The following is a 12,799-nucleotide window of genomic DNA, read 5'->3' as shown; positions in this document are numbered from 1 at the left end:
GGTGTGTGTGTGTGTGTGTGTGTTGAGATTTGAGAGAAAACATTTTGTTCCTGTGCACAGGTTATTTGTGTCTGAGAGACTTGACTCAGTTGTTGGCTTGGAAGGAGAATTGAAATAATTAAGCAAATCTCGACCGCTTCGTGTGACGAATGAGTCAAAATAAACAGCTGTACTGTCACTTCTAACGCAGCACACTCATGATTTTTTTTTTTTTTAATGAGCAGATGAATGCAATGCATGGTGATCGTTTTTTTTGTGACGATGGTCTTTTAAGAATATCTTTGATTCAATAAAGTGTGCAAAATGTCTTAAACGAGTCTCCCATTTTGTGTTAAAACACCTTCCCTACAAAATATGGAATTTGTTAGCGCACACAATTGGATTTGTACCTGAACAGAACAGCACAGTTGTAACCTAAATTATAACATCATTGATGGCTGAATTCCATTTGAGTCCTGGCATTGTGCATGCTGGCTCACTGTGACAGGTCAAAATAAATACTTTTTTCTTTACTTCTCAACCAAATACGTCCCAAATGTCTAACTTGTGATTGATGTGAGTGGTAAAAAATATATAATGTTTTTCTTTTTTTTTTATTACAAAAATGTAAATAGGATTTAGGTGAAAATGGGCGTGATTTCCATGAACAAAGAAAGTGTTTCTGGACAAATTAGATTGAGCTTCAGTTTACTCAATTTCGATCAGTCAGTTAAGATTTCGCCCACTTTCGTCCCCTCACACTGTTTTGATGCAGAACAACCCTGTAAGCCCCCCCCTCCCCGTTCCTGTTGCCAGGCCTGTTTAGCCTCCCGGTCTCTCATGGAATACATATTTTACAATGTCAACAGTAGTGGAATTACGTGCAGCGTTCTTCTCATCAGGTGTATAAAGTTAACCATACAATTAAAGTGTATTATCACCAATTGTTTTCACCCTGAAACGTCTGTGCGTGAGTCATCATGGCAATATCCTGCAGACATGTACCGCACCACTGAAGCACTTTTATGTAGGTGTTAATTGAGTGTGGAAATATTGTCTAACCTTTATAGCTGGCCAGATGCAGTCAGATGTGTAGTTGAGGTCAAAAGGAAGGCCGAGTTCAAACCTGGTCCCACAGCAGCAAAACCTCTTTCTAGGTAAATAAAATGGCAACTAAACATTAAAAATTCAACACTACGGGAACATTGTCAGATGACTTCAACTATGTTTGGCCAAAGATCCTCGCGACACACACATGGTCTGCCTCTTCTCGTCCCAGCAGAATAAGTGGTTAGACTGTTTTACAAACAGTGCCTATACTTGACCTTTACGTGAGAAAATAATTAATCGTTGAGTTCATCTAAGGTCCTGCTAACACAAGTCTGGCTAAAGCAACCGACCTTTGATCTGTATCTCCTAAACCTAAATGGGGCTTTTTCTAACTTGTAACCACAAAAAAAAAATTCTGTATTTTTATGATGTTATCTTTGTCTTTGAAAACACATGGCGAGCACTGCTGGATTAAGGCATGCTGACATCTGATATGGTTATAGAGAAGATGGACACAGCGTGATCAATTCCTCTTTTTGTGTTCTTTTTCTGTTGGTTTTATAAAAGCTCCAATAGATCTGCGCCCCATAAATACCAGGTAGCAGAGTTAATATCACTTTATGAATGCAGAGTTGGGGGCCACGCCAGCTACGATTCATTAGACCATTGCTGTTCATTGGCAGCGCTTTGGTCAAAACTCCCTCCTTCAACCTGACATGAGATTTAATCAGTCTACTGTGCACACATATGCATCTTATTCACAAAACAATACATAGATTGCTAACATGAAATACACACACACACACACGCACACACACACACACTTTCACACCCATACATGAATGCATGAATAGTGACAGGTGCACAAACACATTAATCACTCTATGGCCAAAAAAGATCTGCTGGGCTTACAGAGTCAGAGACTGAAGAGATTAGTGACAGACGATGTGCGTGTGTGTGTGTCTGTGTGTGCATGTGCGTGGGTGTGCAGGGTGTAGAGGAGAGTCATGGAGGTTGCAGGGGGTTTTGTCCGCAGTGTGGCTCTGATATTTCAGAAATGCTCAGAGTTAGGATTGTTACATAAACTGCTCTCTTCCTCCATCCGTCACCCCCCCTCTTCCTCGCTCTCTCTCTCTTTCTCACACACACACACACACACACACCTCTGCACTTTTATTGATGGACAGGTATACCAAAATGGTTAATTGAGCCTTTGGCACATTGCAACATTTACATATTCAGTACATATATATACATATATATATATATTACACATTCATATTCAGTGTTTGTGTGGTCACGGAGAAACTGGTGTATTACAGTTTCTTACTGATTTATGCATAAAAACAGAAATATACACGTAACTCAAACACAGCAGGACTCCAAATTGAATTAAAAAAATTCATTGGCCTATTTTAAAAAGCAGAAAATTATAAAGCATTGAATATTTACAACATTTTCTACTGACTTTTATTATTTCATCAGTAAATCACATCCTTTCATACGCCACTAAAAAAAGGAAATAGTTAAATAAGAACAACGCTGAACAATGAAGACTAAAAATGCCAAATTACTATCTCAAATAATTAATATTATTCATGAACACTAAACAGGATTGTTCCAAACGTGTAAATCCCCCTCCCTCCCCTGCCTGTCGGTGGGAAATAACAGTCTGTTCATTCCTCCACAAAATGGAGGCTGCTCTGCATCACGCGTGGCGTCCCAGGGTGCTCGTAGCCTATTAGTTCCCCTGCGCCTCATCACCGATGCCGGGATGACAAGCACAACAAGAAGAGAGCTGCGAGCGTCGTGCACAGACAGCTACACATTGTCAGGTCTTGCCTTATCGGGAGAATGGATGTCGGTGTGTGTGTGTGTGTGTGTGTGTGTGTGTGTGTGTGTGTGTGTGTTGGAGGAGAGGAAATACATGTGGGTGTATTTGTAGTTGAGTTTGTGACTGTGTGTGCTTGTTTGTGTGGGTGAGGATGTGTGGATAGTGGGGATGTGTCCGTCTTACCAATGTAACCAAGTGTGTGTGCGTGTTTGAGAGGGTGAGCTGACCCAGATCTGCTTATTAGCATCAGGAGGGGGGGACGGCAGTCACTTAGAGCTTTGTGCCTGAGCAGTGAACTGTGCTCGTGGTTCATCGACACACCATCAAGCATCATACAGTAACACTACACACACACACACACACACACACACACACACACTTTCCTTCCTATCATTTGCTCCAAAATATCTGTGCTATCCAGGAAATAAATCCACCCACACCACACCTTTTCTGCAATATTATAGAATATAAATTGAATTAAAATGTATTAATCTGAACAGCAAAAATCAATTGCATCCAAAACAGTTTGCCATAATTCCAATTTACATTTTAATATACAAGACATTTAAAAAATGTACAAAAAAATGACACCATAGAACTGGTGTTTTCATGTGTTCAACAACGTGTGAGACTTTTTAATACATTCCTCAGATTCAGTTTGTTTATTAACTGTAATACAGGAATGCATTCAGGAGATAAACTGTAATCAAATTCAGAGCGTGAGATCCCCGACATAAACATGTGCATTGAGTGAATGTTGTGCAGTGGAGCAGACGGGGATGTACAGTAGCCTAAATGCAGGTGTCCCACATCTCCAGCTGAGGCTTCACTCGGCCAGCGTGGAGTAGCAGGATGGCAGGCGAAAACAAATCTGGGATCTCACGGCCTGAAGGGAAAATGTCTGTTCACATGGTTTGGATGTAGCTTCAAAATGGACTCATCCATTTCCTTGTTTATTCAGTTGACCACCGATTCGAGCAAGTAGAAGACAATGGCAGAGAGACGTCAAAACACTATTTTAGTTTGTAAACAGACTGCAAATGGTTATTGAGATGAAGGTTTTTTTCATTTTTTTTTATTTTTATTCTTATGGCTTCATCATATATGGAAACTTTGTGGTCTCGCCTGGAATTTAAAATGTGCCGCAGAGGAGTGCTTCTCATTTCTAAAGAGGTTTGCCCAAATGGGGTGTAGCGCGACCTCTGGTGTCACAAGGATGACATAGTCCAATTTTACATTTATTGTAATAAAATCAAAGTTAAAATAAGAGATGCCAATATTAACAGAAAGATAATTAACGACCCTGGATTATACACCAGATTAATTTGTGTCAATGCGGCATGTTTTAGACTAAAAGAGGGACAATTTTATATATTTGAAATGCTTCTATTTTATATTTGGCTGACACAGATTGGAAGGCAGTGGTCCACTAAACGCTGAGGGCAACGGAGTGGACGGCATCCCTTTACTACTAGCGCCCCCTGCTGGGCCCCTTCAACGTCGCAGCTACAGCCATGTGTCAAATCCGAATACAGAGAGATACAGATTTGAAATACGTTAATGTTTCAAACCTGTTTAAAGGGCACATACACTATTATTATTATTATTATTAAAAAAAAACATTTTATTTTGCAATAGCAAAGCCAAGGCCTCTATTTTATTGTATTAGTCCATATTGAACAGTGGTACTCTTTTTTTGTATTTTTAACATGTCGCTGTGTACAGATTGAATGCCTGTTAGAACGGCGGATTTTAAAGCCAATGGGAACCAAAAGTCACCAATATCGTGTCTTCACTCGGTCATATTTTGCAGTGACGCGCTTTCAAAATGGCTTCCAAACCAGATCCGGTCTATCAAATCTTCTCATTTCGAGACAGTAAAACCTCTCCCGACCCGATTTTTGACCTCCCCGACCAATGCTTGGCACCTACACCGGCCGCCATAGTGATAGACAACGGCTCCTTCCAGACCCGGGCCGGCTGGGCCTCCGCAGCGGCGCAGCCGGACTCCCCGCGGCTGCTCTTCAAGTCGGTGGCGGCGCGCAGCAGAGGCGCCGCCCGCAGCGAGACCCAGATCGGCAACGACATCCCAAACCTGGAGCCGCTGCGGTGGCTGCTGAAGAGCCAGTTTGACCGAAACGTTGTGGTGAACTTCGAGATCCAGGAGCTCATGTTCGACTATGTGTTCACTCACCTGGGCCTCGGCTCGGAGGTTAGTGGCGGACGGTGACCACGTGCAGCATCACTCACGTCCTTTACTGCCCGATAGAAACGTGACGTCGGGTTGGGTTTGAATTCGGCGGTTTTATTATCTCATTAGTTTCCATCTCAATGCCTTTTCAAATACACAGTTAAAGTTAAATTCGTTTCTCCACTTGATCCCACTGCTTTTGGACTTACACCGACTGTTAATGGACTTACATGAACTAATTCTACTTGAAGAAATGTGTTCTTTTTTATTTGATGATTATTTGCATTCTAATGAATATTTTCATTATTATTTTCATTAATTTTCAATATGTTTTGGTGAAAGTAATGTCATTAAAAAAAAGATTTTCTGTACATGCTAAAACTAATAATATAATAATATTAGGAACGCAGAGGAAAGAATAGACCATGAATCAGGAATCAGGAATCAGGAAACATTTATTAGCCAAAATATGTCAAACATACAAGGAATTTGTCTTGGCGGTTAGTGCGCGACAATAGACAGACAAGACAACAGTGCACAAGTAATAAAATAAAGTGGAATGAAATGCTAGTGCAATGGGTTAGTAGAATATGGCTAAGGCTATGGGTTAGTATAAAACAAGGGAATAAAGTTAAAAAATGTTAAATATTAAAAAGTTAAAGAAAAGTATTAAGCATAAAGTGCACTAACAAACAAGTAACAGACAAGAGACAAAGTGACAAGTGACAAAGTGATGAATTGCAGTTAAAGTGGCATGTGCAGTGTGAGGGGGAGTGACCGGTGGAGTGTTATAGTCAGACAGTGGGGGACCGGGCTCTGTTGATGAGCCCGACTGCTGACGGGAAGAAACTGTTCGTGTGGCGGGAGGTCGTAGTCCTGATGGACCTCAGCCTCCTGCCAAATGGAAGGGGCACAAACAGTTTTTGTCCAGGGTGGGAGGGGTCGGCCGCGATCTTTTTAGCTCGCTTCAGAGACCCGGAAGCGAACAAGTCCTGCAGGGACGGCAGATTGCAGCCAATCACCCTCTCCGCAGAGCGGATGACACGCTGCAGCCTGCCCTTGTCCTTGGCTGTGGCTGCAGCGTACCAGACGGTGATGGAGGAGCAGAGGATGGACTCGAGAAAAAAACGTTGTAATGAATAAAGAAAGTCATAACCAGTGTTTTTGTAGTAACGGTGTGTTTTAACTACAGGACGGCAGGCTGGTAATATTTAGGCCTTTCTGTTTTATTTCAAACAAACTCCCCATGACACCCAGTTTGTCAACCAGCCTTATTTACTCCCTATTGTCCCAGGGCAGCGTGGCACACCCCATTGTGCTGACAGAGGCACCCTGCAACCCGCTGCACTGTCGTCAGATGATGTCAGAGTTGCTGTTTGAGTGCTACCACGTCCCGTACGTCTCCTACGGCGTGGACAGCTTGTACAGTTTCTACAACAACAACACTCAAAGGAGCCTCCAGCCACCACACACAGGCATCATTCTGTCCTCAGGATACCACTGCTCTCACATCCTGCCGGTCATCGACGGCAGGTGAGGATTCCCAGGCAACTGCTTCTGTGTTGCATTCGCTCTTTTAAGTTCATTTTGACAACATCTTCCTTGCACTACAGTTCCATTGTTTTTCCATTTAGTTCCATTGTTTCAGACTCTTCAAAGCATTCATGCCGAGCACGCATTTTGCGTGCTCGGCAGAGTGTAACTTTGAAAATTCTCCCGATTCAAGGTTTGATGCGGTGAACTCTAAGCGCGTGAACGTGGCTGGGAGTCAGGCAGCGTCTTACCTGCAGCGGCTCCTCCAGCTGAAATACCCAGGTCACCTCGCCGCCATCACACTCAGCCGCGTGGAGGAACTACTGCATGAACACAGTTACACTGCTGTGGATTACCATGAAGGTACTTTGTGTCGGTGTGAACATACATATATGTTGATGCATTTAGAGCTTCTCCGGACAAGTTCACAAATCTGTTCAGGTTTTGGAATTGCTGAAGACCTTCATCTTCAGTGACATTTATGCCCTCCCCACTGACCCTTTAATGTTTTACAAATTGTGTTCTCCACAGAGCTGGAAAAGTGGCGCAGCCCAGAGTTTTATGAGCGGGAAGTTCACCGGATGCAGCTTCCCTTCTCTGGTAAGGTGCCGGGCGGCTGTGTGAGTGCGGAGGAGAGGCAGGAGAGACGGGCTCAGCAGCTTCGACGGCTTCAGGAGATCAACGCTCGCCGCCGGGAGGAAAAACTGCTGCAGGACCAAGAGAGGCTGGACAGACTTCTGGCAGTGCAGGCAAGGGGCCTAATGCGTTATCTGCTAGTTATTTTCCAGCCTTTTTGGTTTCTTCAGATGCCATGGATATGCATAAGACTCCACATACAGTAGGGAAGACCTTTTGGAGCCCTTTACATGCAATTAAAAATGGATGAACCACTTAAGGGCTAATTGTTCCACTAATGACGGTTTGTGTTCACTCCAGCAATAACTTTAACACGCCTGAAACACAGCTGAACATAGCAGAACGTAGCAGGTGTGACCTTCACATGGATCAAAGAGTTTCTTTGTGTGCAGGAACTGCTGGAGGACGGCCTGTTGGATCATTTTCACAAGAGGCTGGTGGAGCTCAACATGGACTCGGCCGAGGAGCTGCAGTCGTACATCAACAAGCTGCAGCTGGCGGTGGAGCAGGGTAGACAGAAACTGCTGCATAGCGACGGAGCGGAGGGAAAGATTGAGGTGAGTGTTACTCCACCGAATAAGCGAGAAACAGAATCGGAAAATCTGGATCACTTGTTAACTTGTAAGTACCATCTGGGCCTTTTGAGGCTGTTTGCCTGGCAAAACAGTTGGATGTATAAAAAAAGATCTTTTTTGTAAGTATTTCATGTAAAAATATGAGATTTAATTGTTGAAGTATAAACAAGTGAGAAAGTGGACCCAAAAGTAATGGCAGCAACTAATCTACTTCAGAACCACTGAGCTGAGGTCAAATTCAAACGTACCAACTATTAATTAGGTCCACATGTCATCGGGGCGTCACTGGCTCCTTCCTTGTTTGCTGCAGTCGATGTGCTGCAGCTGACAGGGAGCCTGAGGCTGTTCTGTTGCTCTCTGCCAGGTGTCCGAGCTGGAGCAACCGATGGACGATGGAGACGCAGTGGCTCTGATTGATTCTGACTTCCCCGACGACACGCTGCCAGAAAAACCTGCAAATGTGGTTCAGGTAGTGGCACAGATACACTGGAAGCTCCGAGACAAGATGTTTAGATCCTCAATAATGGCAACACATTTTGGGCCGTATTATGTTAATCTGCCAGCACAGTGAAGGAACTGGGACATTTTTGCTGATGATACGATGCATTTGGTACCGCTCATTATCTTTCACCTCATCTCCAGCCTGTGTTCAACATGGCGGAGTACCACCAGCTGTTTGTAGGGACGGAGCGACTGCGGTGTCCAGAGATCATGTTCCAGCCGTCGCCAACTGGAGAGGATCAGATGGGACTCATGGAGACGCTGCAGTACGTCCTTGCCAGGTAATGACAAATCATGCACATGGAAAACACGTCTTTTAAAAAAAAAATCATGTTTGGAACTGATAGTTAATTGACATTTTTACTATTTGAATTGATACATTGGTATTGATGTCTTTCATAAATCTTCTGGACCACGTACAGGTACACACCAGAGCAGCAGGAGGCGCTGGTGAGCAATGTGTTTTTGACAGGAGGGAACATGCAGTACCCCGGTATGAAGGAGAGAGTGGAGAGAGAACTGCTGGCTATGAGGCCCTTCCAGTCACACTTTAAGGTACAAGGCCCTTTTTTAAAAACCTTATGGAGCATTACACATTCCTGCTTGTCAGGTTTCTTGTCATTTTATGTGACTCATCTACTGACACAGCTTGAACATCTAGTAAAATCCAGTTAACGAGGCGTTACTGCTGTAAATATTCCAAACCAAATCTTGTGAACACATTTTTTTATCTCTGACCGACTCTGTCTCAGGTGACGATGGCGTCTCGGCCGGCCCTGGACGCCTGGTACGGGGCGAGAGACTGGGCCATGCAGCATCCACCTAGCGAAGGAGAGGGAGGAGCAGCAGCGGAGGGCTGGATCAGCAGACAGGAGTACGAGGAGAAAGGCGGCGAGTACCTGAGCGAGCACTGCGCTTCAAATGTCTTTGTTCCCATGAAAATCACCAAACCCGTCCCTGCTCGCCCCACCGAGCCCTCTGCTACCACGCTGACATCTACCGGGGCTTCTGCCGCTGTCACCACGGTTACGTCTGCCCTGTCCCCCTCCTGTTCTACTGTGGCTGCTAATGTTACTCTGGTTACTTCCTGAACTGAGATCTCCGTTATCGTTGAGTCTATGCTGTCAATGTGTCTGGACTGGATTTCACTGCATTTTATCCAGTTGGGTTTGGTTTGTGACTTGTAATCTTTTACCTTTTTAACCGGTCAATCAAAGATAAAGATTACCTTGAAGAATAAACTTAATAGACTCTTTGATTCAGCTGGTTTAAAAACAGAAAACAGTGGTCCTGCCCACGCATGATTGTAACTGCAATGCATCTGTTGTGTTTACCTGTAGAAAGGTAATGAAGCGCAGCACGTGTACGGTGCCACAGCTGTAGCTGTTTTTACCATTTTAAGACACCGGAGTTTCCCTATTTTGAACCAACTGGTCCACTATTCATCAATGCAAATGGACCTCTGTTCTGTTCTCAATCTTCATCCATTTTTGTTTCCTGTGACTTTTGTAACTCATAACTGGAACTTTGTTGAAGGAACAGCTCTATTTCATCTCCATGACGTTTGCTGATACCACAAGAGGCCATTCATATTGAATGGTCACCAAGTTAATGGTCTGAAAAGGTCTCGTGGGAATATTTTGTAGACAATGTAAATAGAATGTGTTGTTTGCATGTTTTTAATAAAATATATTTTCACTGATAGAAACAGCTGTTTGCTTTTAATTGAATGACTGGTTGAGATGAAAGTCAGGCAGCTGTCTGATGACTGGTTACAGATGACAAGTCTTACATTTACTTCCTCAGTCCTGTCATTTCTGTTTCTTTCACTGCAGCGCACTTTAAACCAATTAGAGGATTAGTTTATGGAAGTCACGTATTTTCTGCCTGAGTTGTATCCATCCACGAAGAGACGTGTGGATTTGATTCCCAAACAAATGTTTGCTGCTCCACAAACAACATTTAGGGGAATTGTTTTATTTGGGTGAACTGACCCTTATGAAGGCAAGCATTTATGATACGGGTGTGCAGTATAATTTTACACCACTAGACTGCGCAGATAAACTGACAGCTTGTTGGCATATTACAGTGGCAGATCTATTATATAACACAATTAGATTGACCTATAATGTCTAGTAGATTTGCTTCAATTCAAGAGTTTCAAAGTTCCTCTGAGACTGATTTATGCGAGAACTGCAGCAAAGTGCTGGTCAGACATCTCTTTGAAGGAGACATTCTCTCTGTTGTCTTACATCAATGCTAAAAACTCATGTAGGATTCTGAGTGCCAGTTGAAACAAAGGTTTTTTTTTGTATCTACACTACTAATCTACAAACCCACAGTTTAATCAGCCAAAAACCCTAAATATTTTTCTCTCTCTCTCATCTGTTCAAAAGGTTTTAACGCTTACTGTCAGAACTGTCAAGTGACTTGCAGGTGTTTTTTCTGCACTATTTTGTTCCCTTTGTTCTTTAACATTATTAACCCAGCAGACCTCTGCAGTCTAATGGCATCATGCGGTGACAAAATGTGCCACAACTCAGGGTTCAAAAGTCTGCCAGCTTCTTCTGTTTCTCCTCAAGCAGCAGCAACAACAGCAGCAGTAACAGCAGCCACACACACACACACACACTCCCTGGTTTGCACAGCAGGCCAGAGCAAGGCTAATCAGAGCCAAAACAGGCCTTCCACTGCAGGGGGATTGGCTCAAATTCAACAAGAGGGATTAAATGGAAGAAGAAATCCTTTGAAAAGCAGGTAAACAGGATTAATTTCTATGGCTACACTACATTTCAACAATACTTTCTTAATGATACTCAGGGAGAAGGAAACTGCAGGTGCAACTCAAAGGCGTCAATGGATCATGGGTTTCCCGACCTTTCAGCTTACGTTTGTGCTCGGCTAATGGGGGATGCTACTGTGTGGCTTTTTGGTTTGTTGTATAACGAGCTGGTGGAAAAATTCTGGTAGTTTATAATTACAGCATTTTGTGGCTGTGTGTTGGCCTATAGTGTTTCTGAGCCCTTCAGGATTTGTCCCAGCTCAAAACAAAAGAAAAACACATACGACGGGTGGACATTGTGCCCACTTCTATCCATCTTTCTACCTGCCGTCAGCTCCCTCAACACCTGCCGTGTCAGGTGTCATCGAGGAACAAGTCAAATCGGCTGCTTGGACCAATATGCGTCATCATTAGCTTTTTAAAATGGATTCTCGACCAAGCATCTCTTGGGACTCTGTCTGCCCGGTGTAATGGACCTGACTTGGCTCTGCTTGTGCCATAGTGTTGGCTAGAGTCCAATTAGGAGGGTTTGTCTGTGAGCTCTGCGCTGCAGGTCAGGCAGGACTGAGCTCACGTCACACCGTCCCGTGTCAGAGGGGAGGATAAAATGAGGAGTGACAGATGCACATTGAGGGCTTTTTAAATGGTTGGGCAATCCTATTTTTTCTCAATTTGTTTTGTCTGTGAAAAAACTCGAGCCTGCGTGTCACACGTTCTGAATACTTCCGGAGGTAACAGTATGATCCATACTCCAAGACTTTTTGGGGTCTTGTTTTGATAGTTACAGAGTTCGAAATAGCCTGTTGACAGAATGTCCCGTTGTCACAGTAACACAAGGTGAAGACAGGTTGAAAACCAATGTTACAAACAATCACCTCTTTCTCTCCATGCTTCCTGTCTCCCTCCCCTCTGCACAGGGGAAAAAACGCTGCAGACTATCGCACACACAGACGCCATGTGTTCAAGGGTGAGAAGCCTGAGAGGGATCATGACTTTGTTTCCAGCGACTTCTAATTGGATGGGGCGGCTTAACGGTGGGGGGTGGAAATGGAGTTATAGCATGATGGCTTACTGGTCTTACTTATTGTGCTTGAGATTTACTTTTGGGTAGTTTCATATTGAATTATTATATTATAGGTAATAATCTACATGTCATTCTTAATCCAAAAGGTAAACGTTAACCATCGCTGTCAAATTGTATTGCAGATGAAAAAAAAGTTCTATGTTTCATTATAAAGTAGCATCAAATGAAAATATCGTACTTAAGTGTAGTACTTTCATTACCGACCAATCAGTATTCCTTGGTAAGAGTTCACAGGGATTTCTGTTTAAGGGATATTACACTTAAAGTCATTTGATTATGAAAAGCTCTCCCGTATGTTTTTAAAGGTGTCTATGAAAGGTTTTTCCTAAGACCAAAGATTTACAAAAAGTCCATATCTTTGACATTTTATTATTTATATTTAAAAATTGAATTATTATGAACATAAATGAAATCTGCATTGAGAGGAAAAGTTGAATTTTCCACAGGAGCTGTTTCAGAAGTTTCTGCAGATTCCTAAATACTTTTTTACTTCAGTCAAACCTGTCACTACTGCAACCTTTGAAAGTGACATAAAGCCAAACCTTTCAAAGCCACCTGTCACCCTGCCGGGGGTCCAGTGGGTGTTTTATACCGGGACTGTAGATTTTAGTTGAAGTTTTGCTATAAAGCAGCT

At 43.2% G+C, this 12,799-nt stretch overlaps 1 protein-coding gene across 1 annotated transcript; it reads left to right on the top strand.

Annotated features, from left to right (window-relative positions):
* Window positions 1-3,919: 3,919 nt before the first annotated feature.
* actr5 (actin related protein 5) lies at window positions 3,920-10,007 on the top strand. The gene is made up of 9 exons (XM_040193422.2): window positions 3,920-5,075; window positions 6,349-6,587; window positions 6,781-6,950; window positions 7,119-7,336; window positions 7,616-7,780; window positions 8,163-8,267; window positions 8,441-8,580; window positions 8,722-8,854; window positions 9,052-10,007. Exons 1-9 carry the CDS (start codon window positions 4,692-4,694, stop codon window positions 9,388-9,390), a joined length of 1,893 nt encoding a protein of 630 aa, XP_040049356.1. The 5' UTR covers window positions 3,920-4,691; the 3' UTR covers window positions 9,391-10,007.
* Window positions 10,008-12,799: the final 2,792 nt, after the last annotated feature.

The sequence above is a fragment of the Gasterosteus aculeatus genome, chromosome 2, assembly GCF_964276395.1.
Source record: "Gasterosteus aculeatus chromosome 2, fGasAcu3.hap1.1, whole genome shotgun sequence".
NCBI lineage: Eukaryota > Metazoa > Chordata > Actinopteri > Perciformes > Gasterosteidae > Gasterosteus > Gasterosteus aculeatus.
The sequence above is the reverse complement of the archived record's forward strand: the minus strand, read 5'-3'. Positions and strand labels throughout refer to the sequence as shown.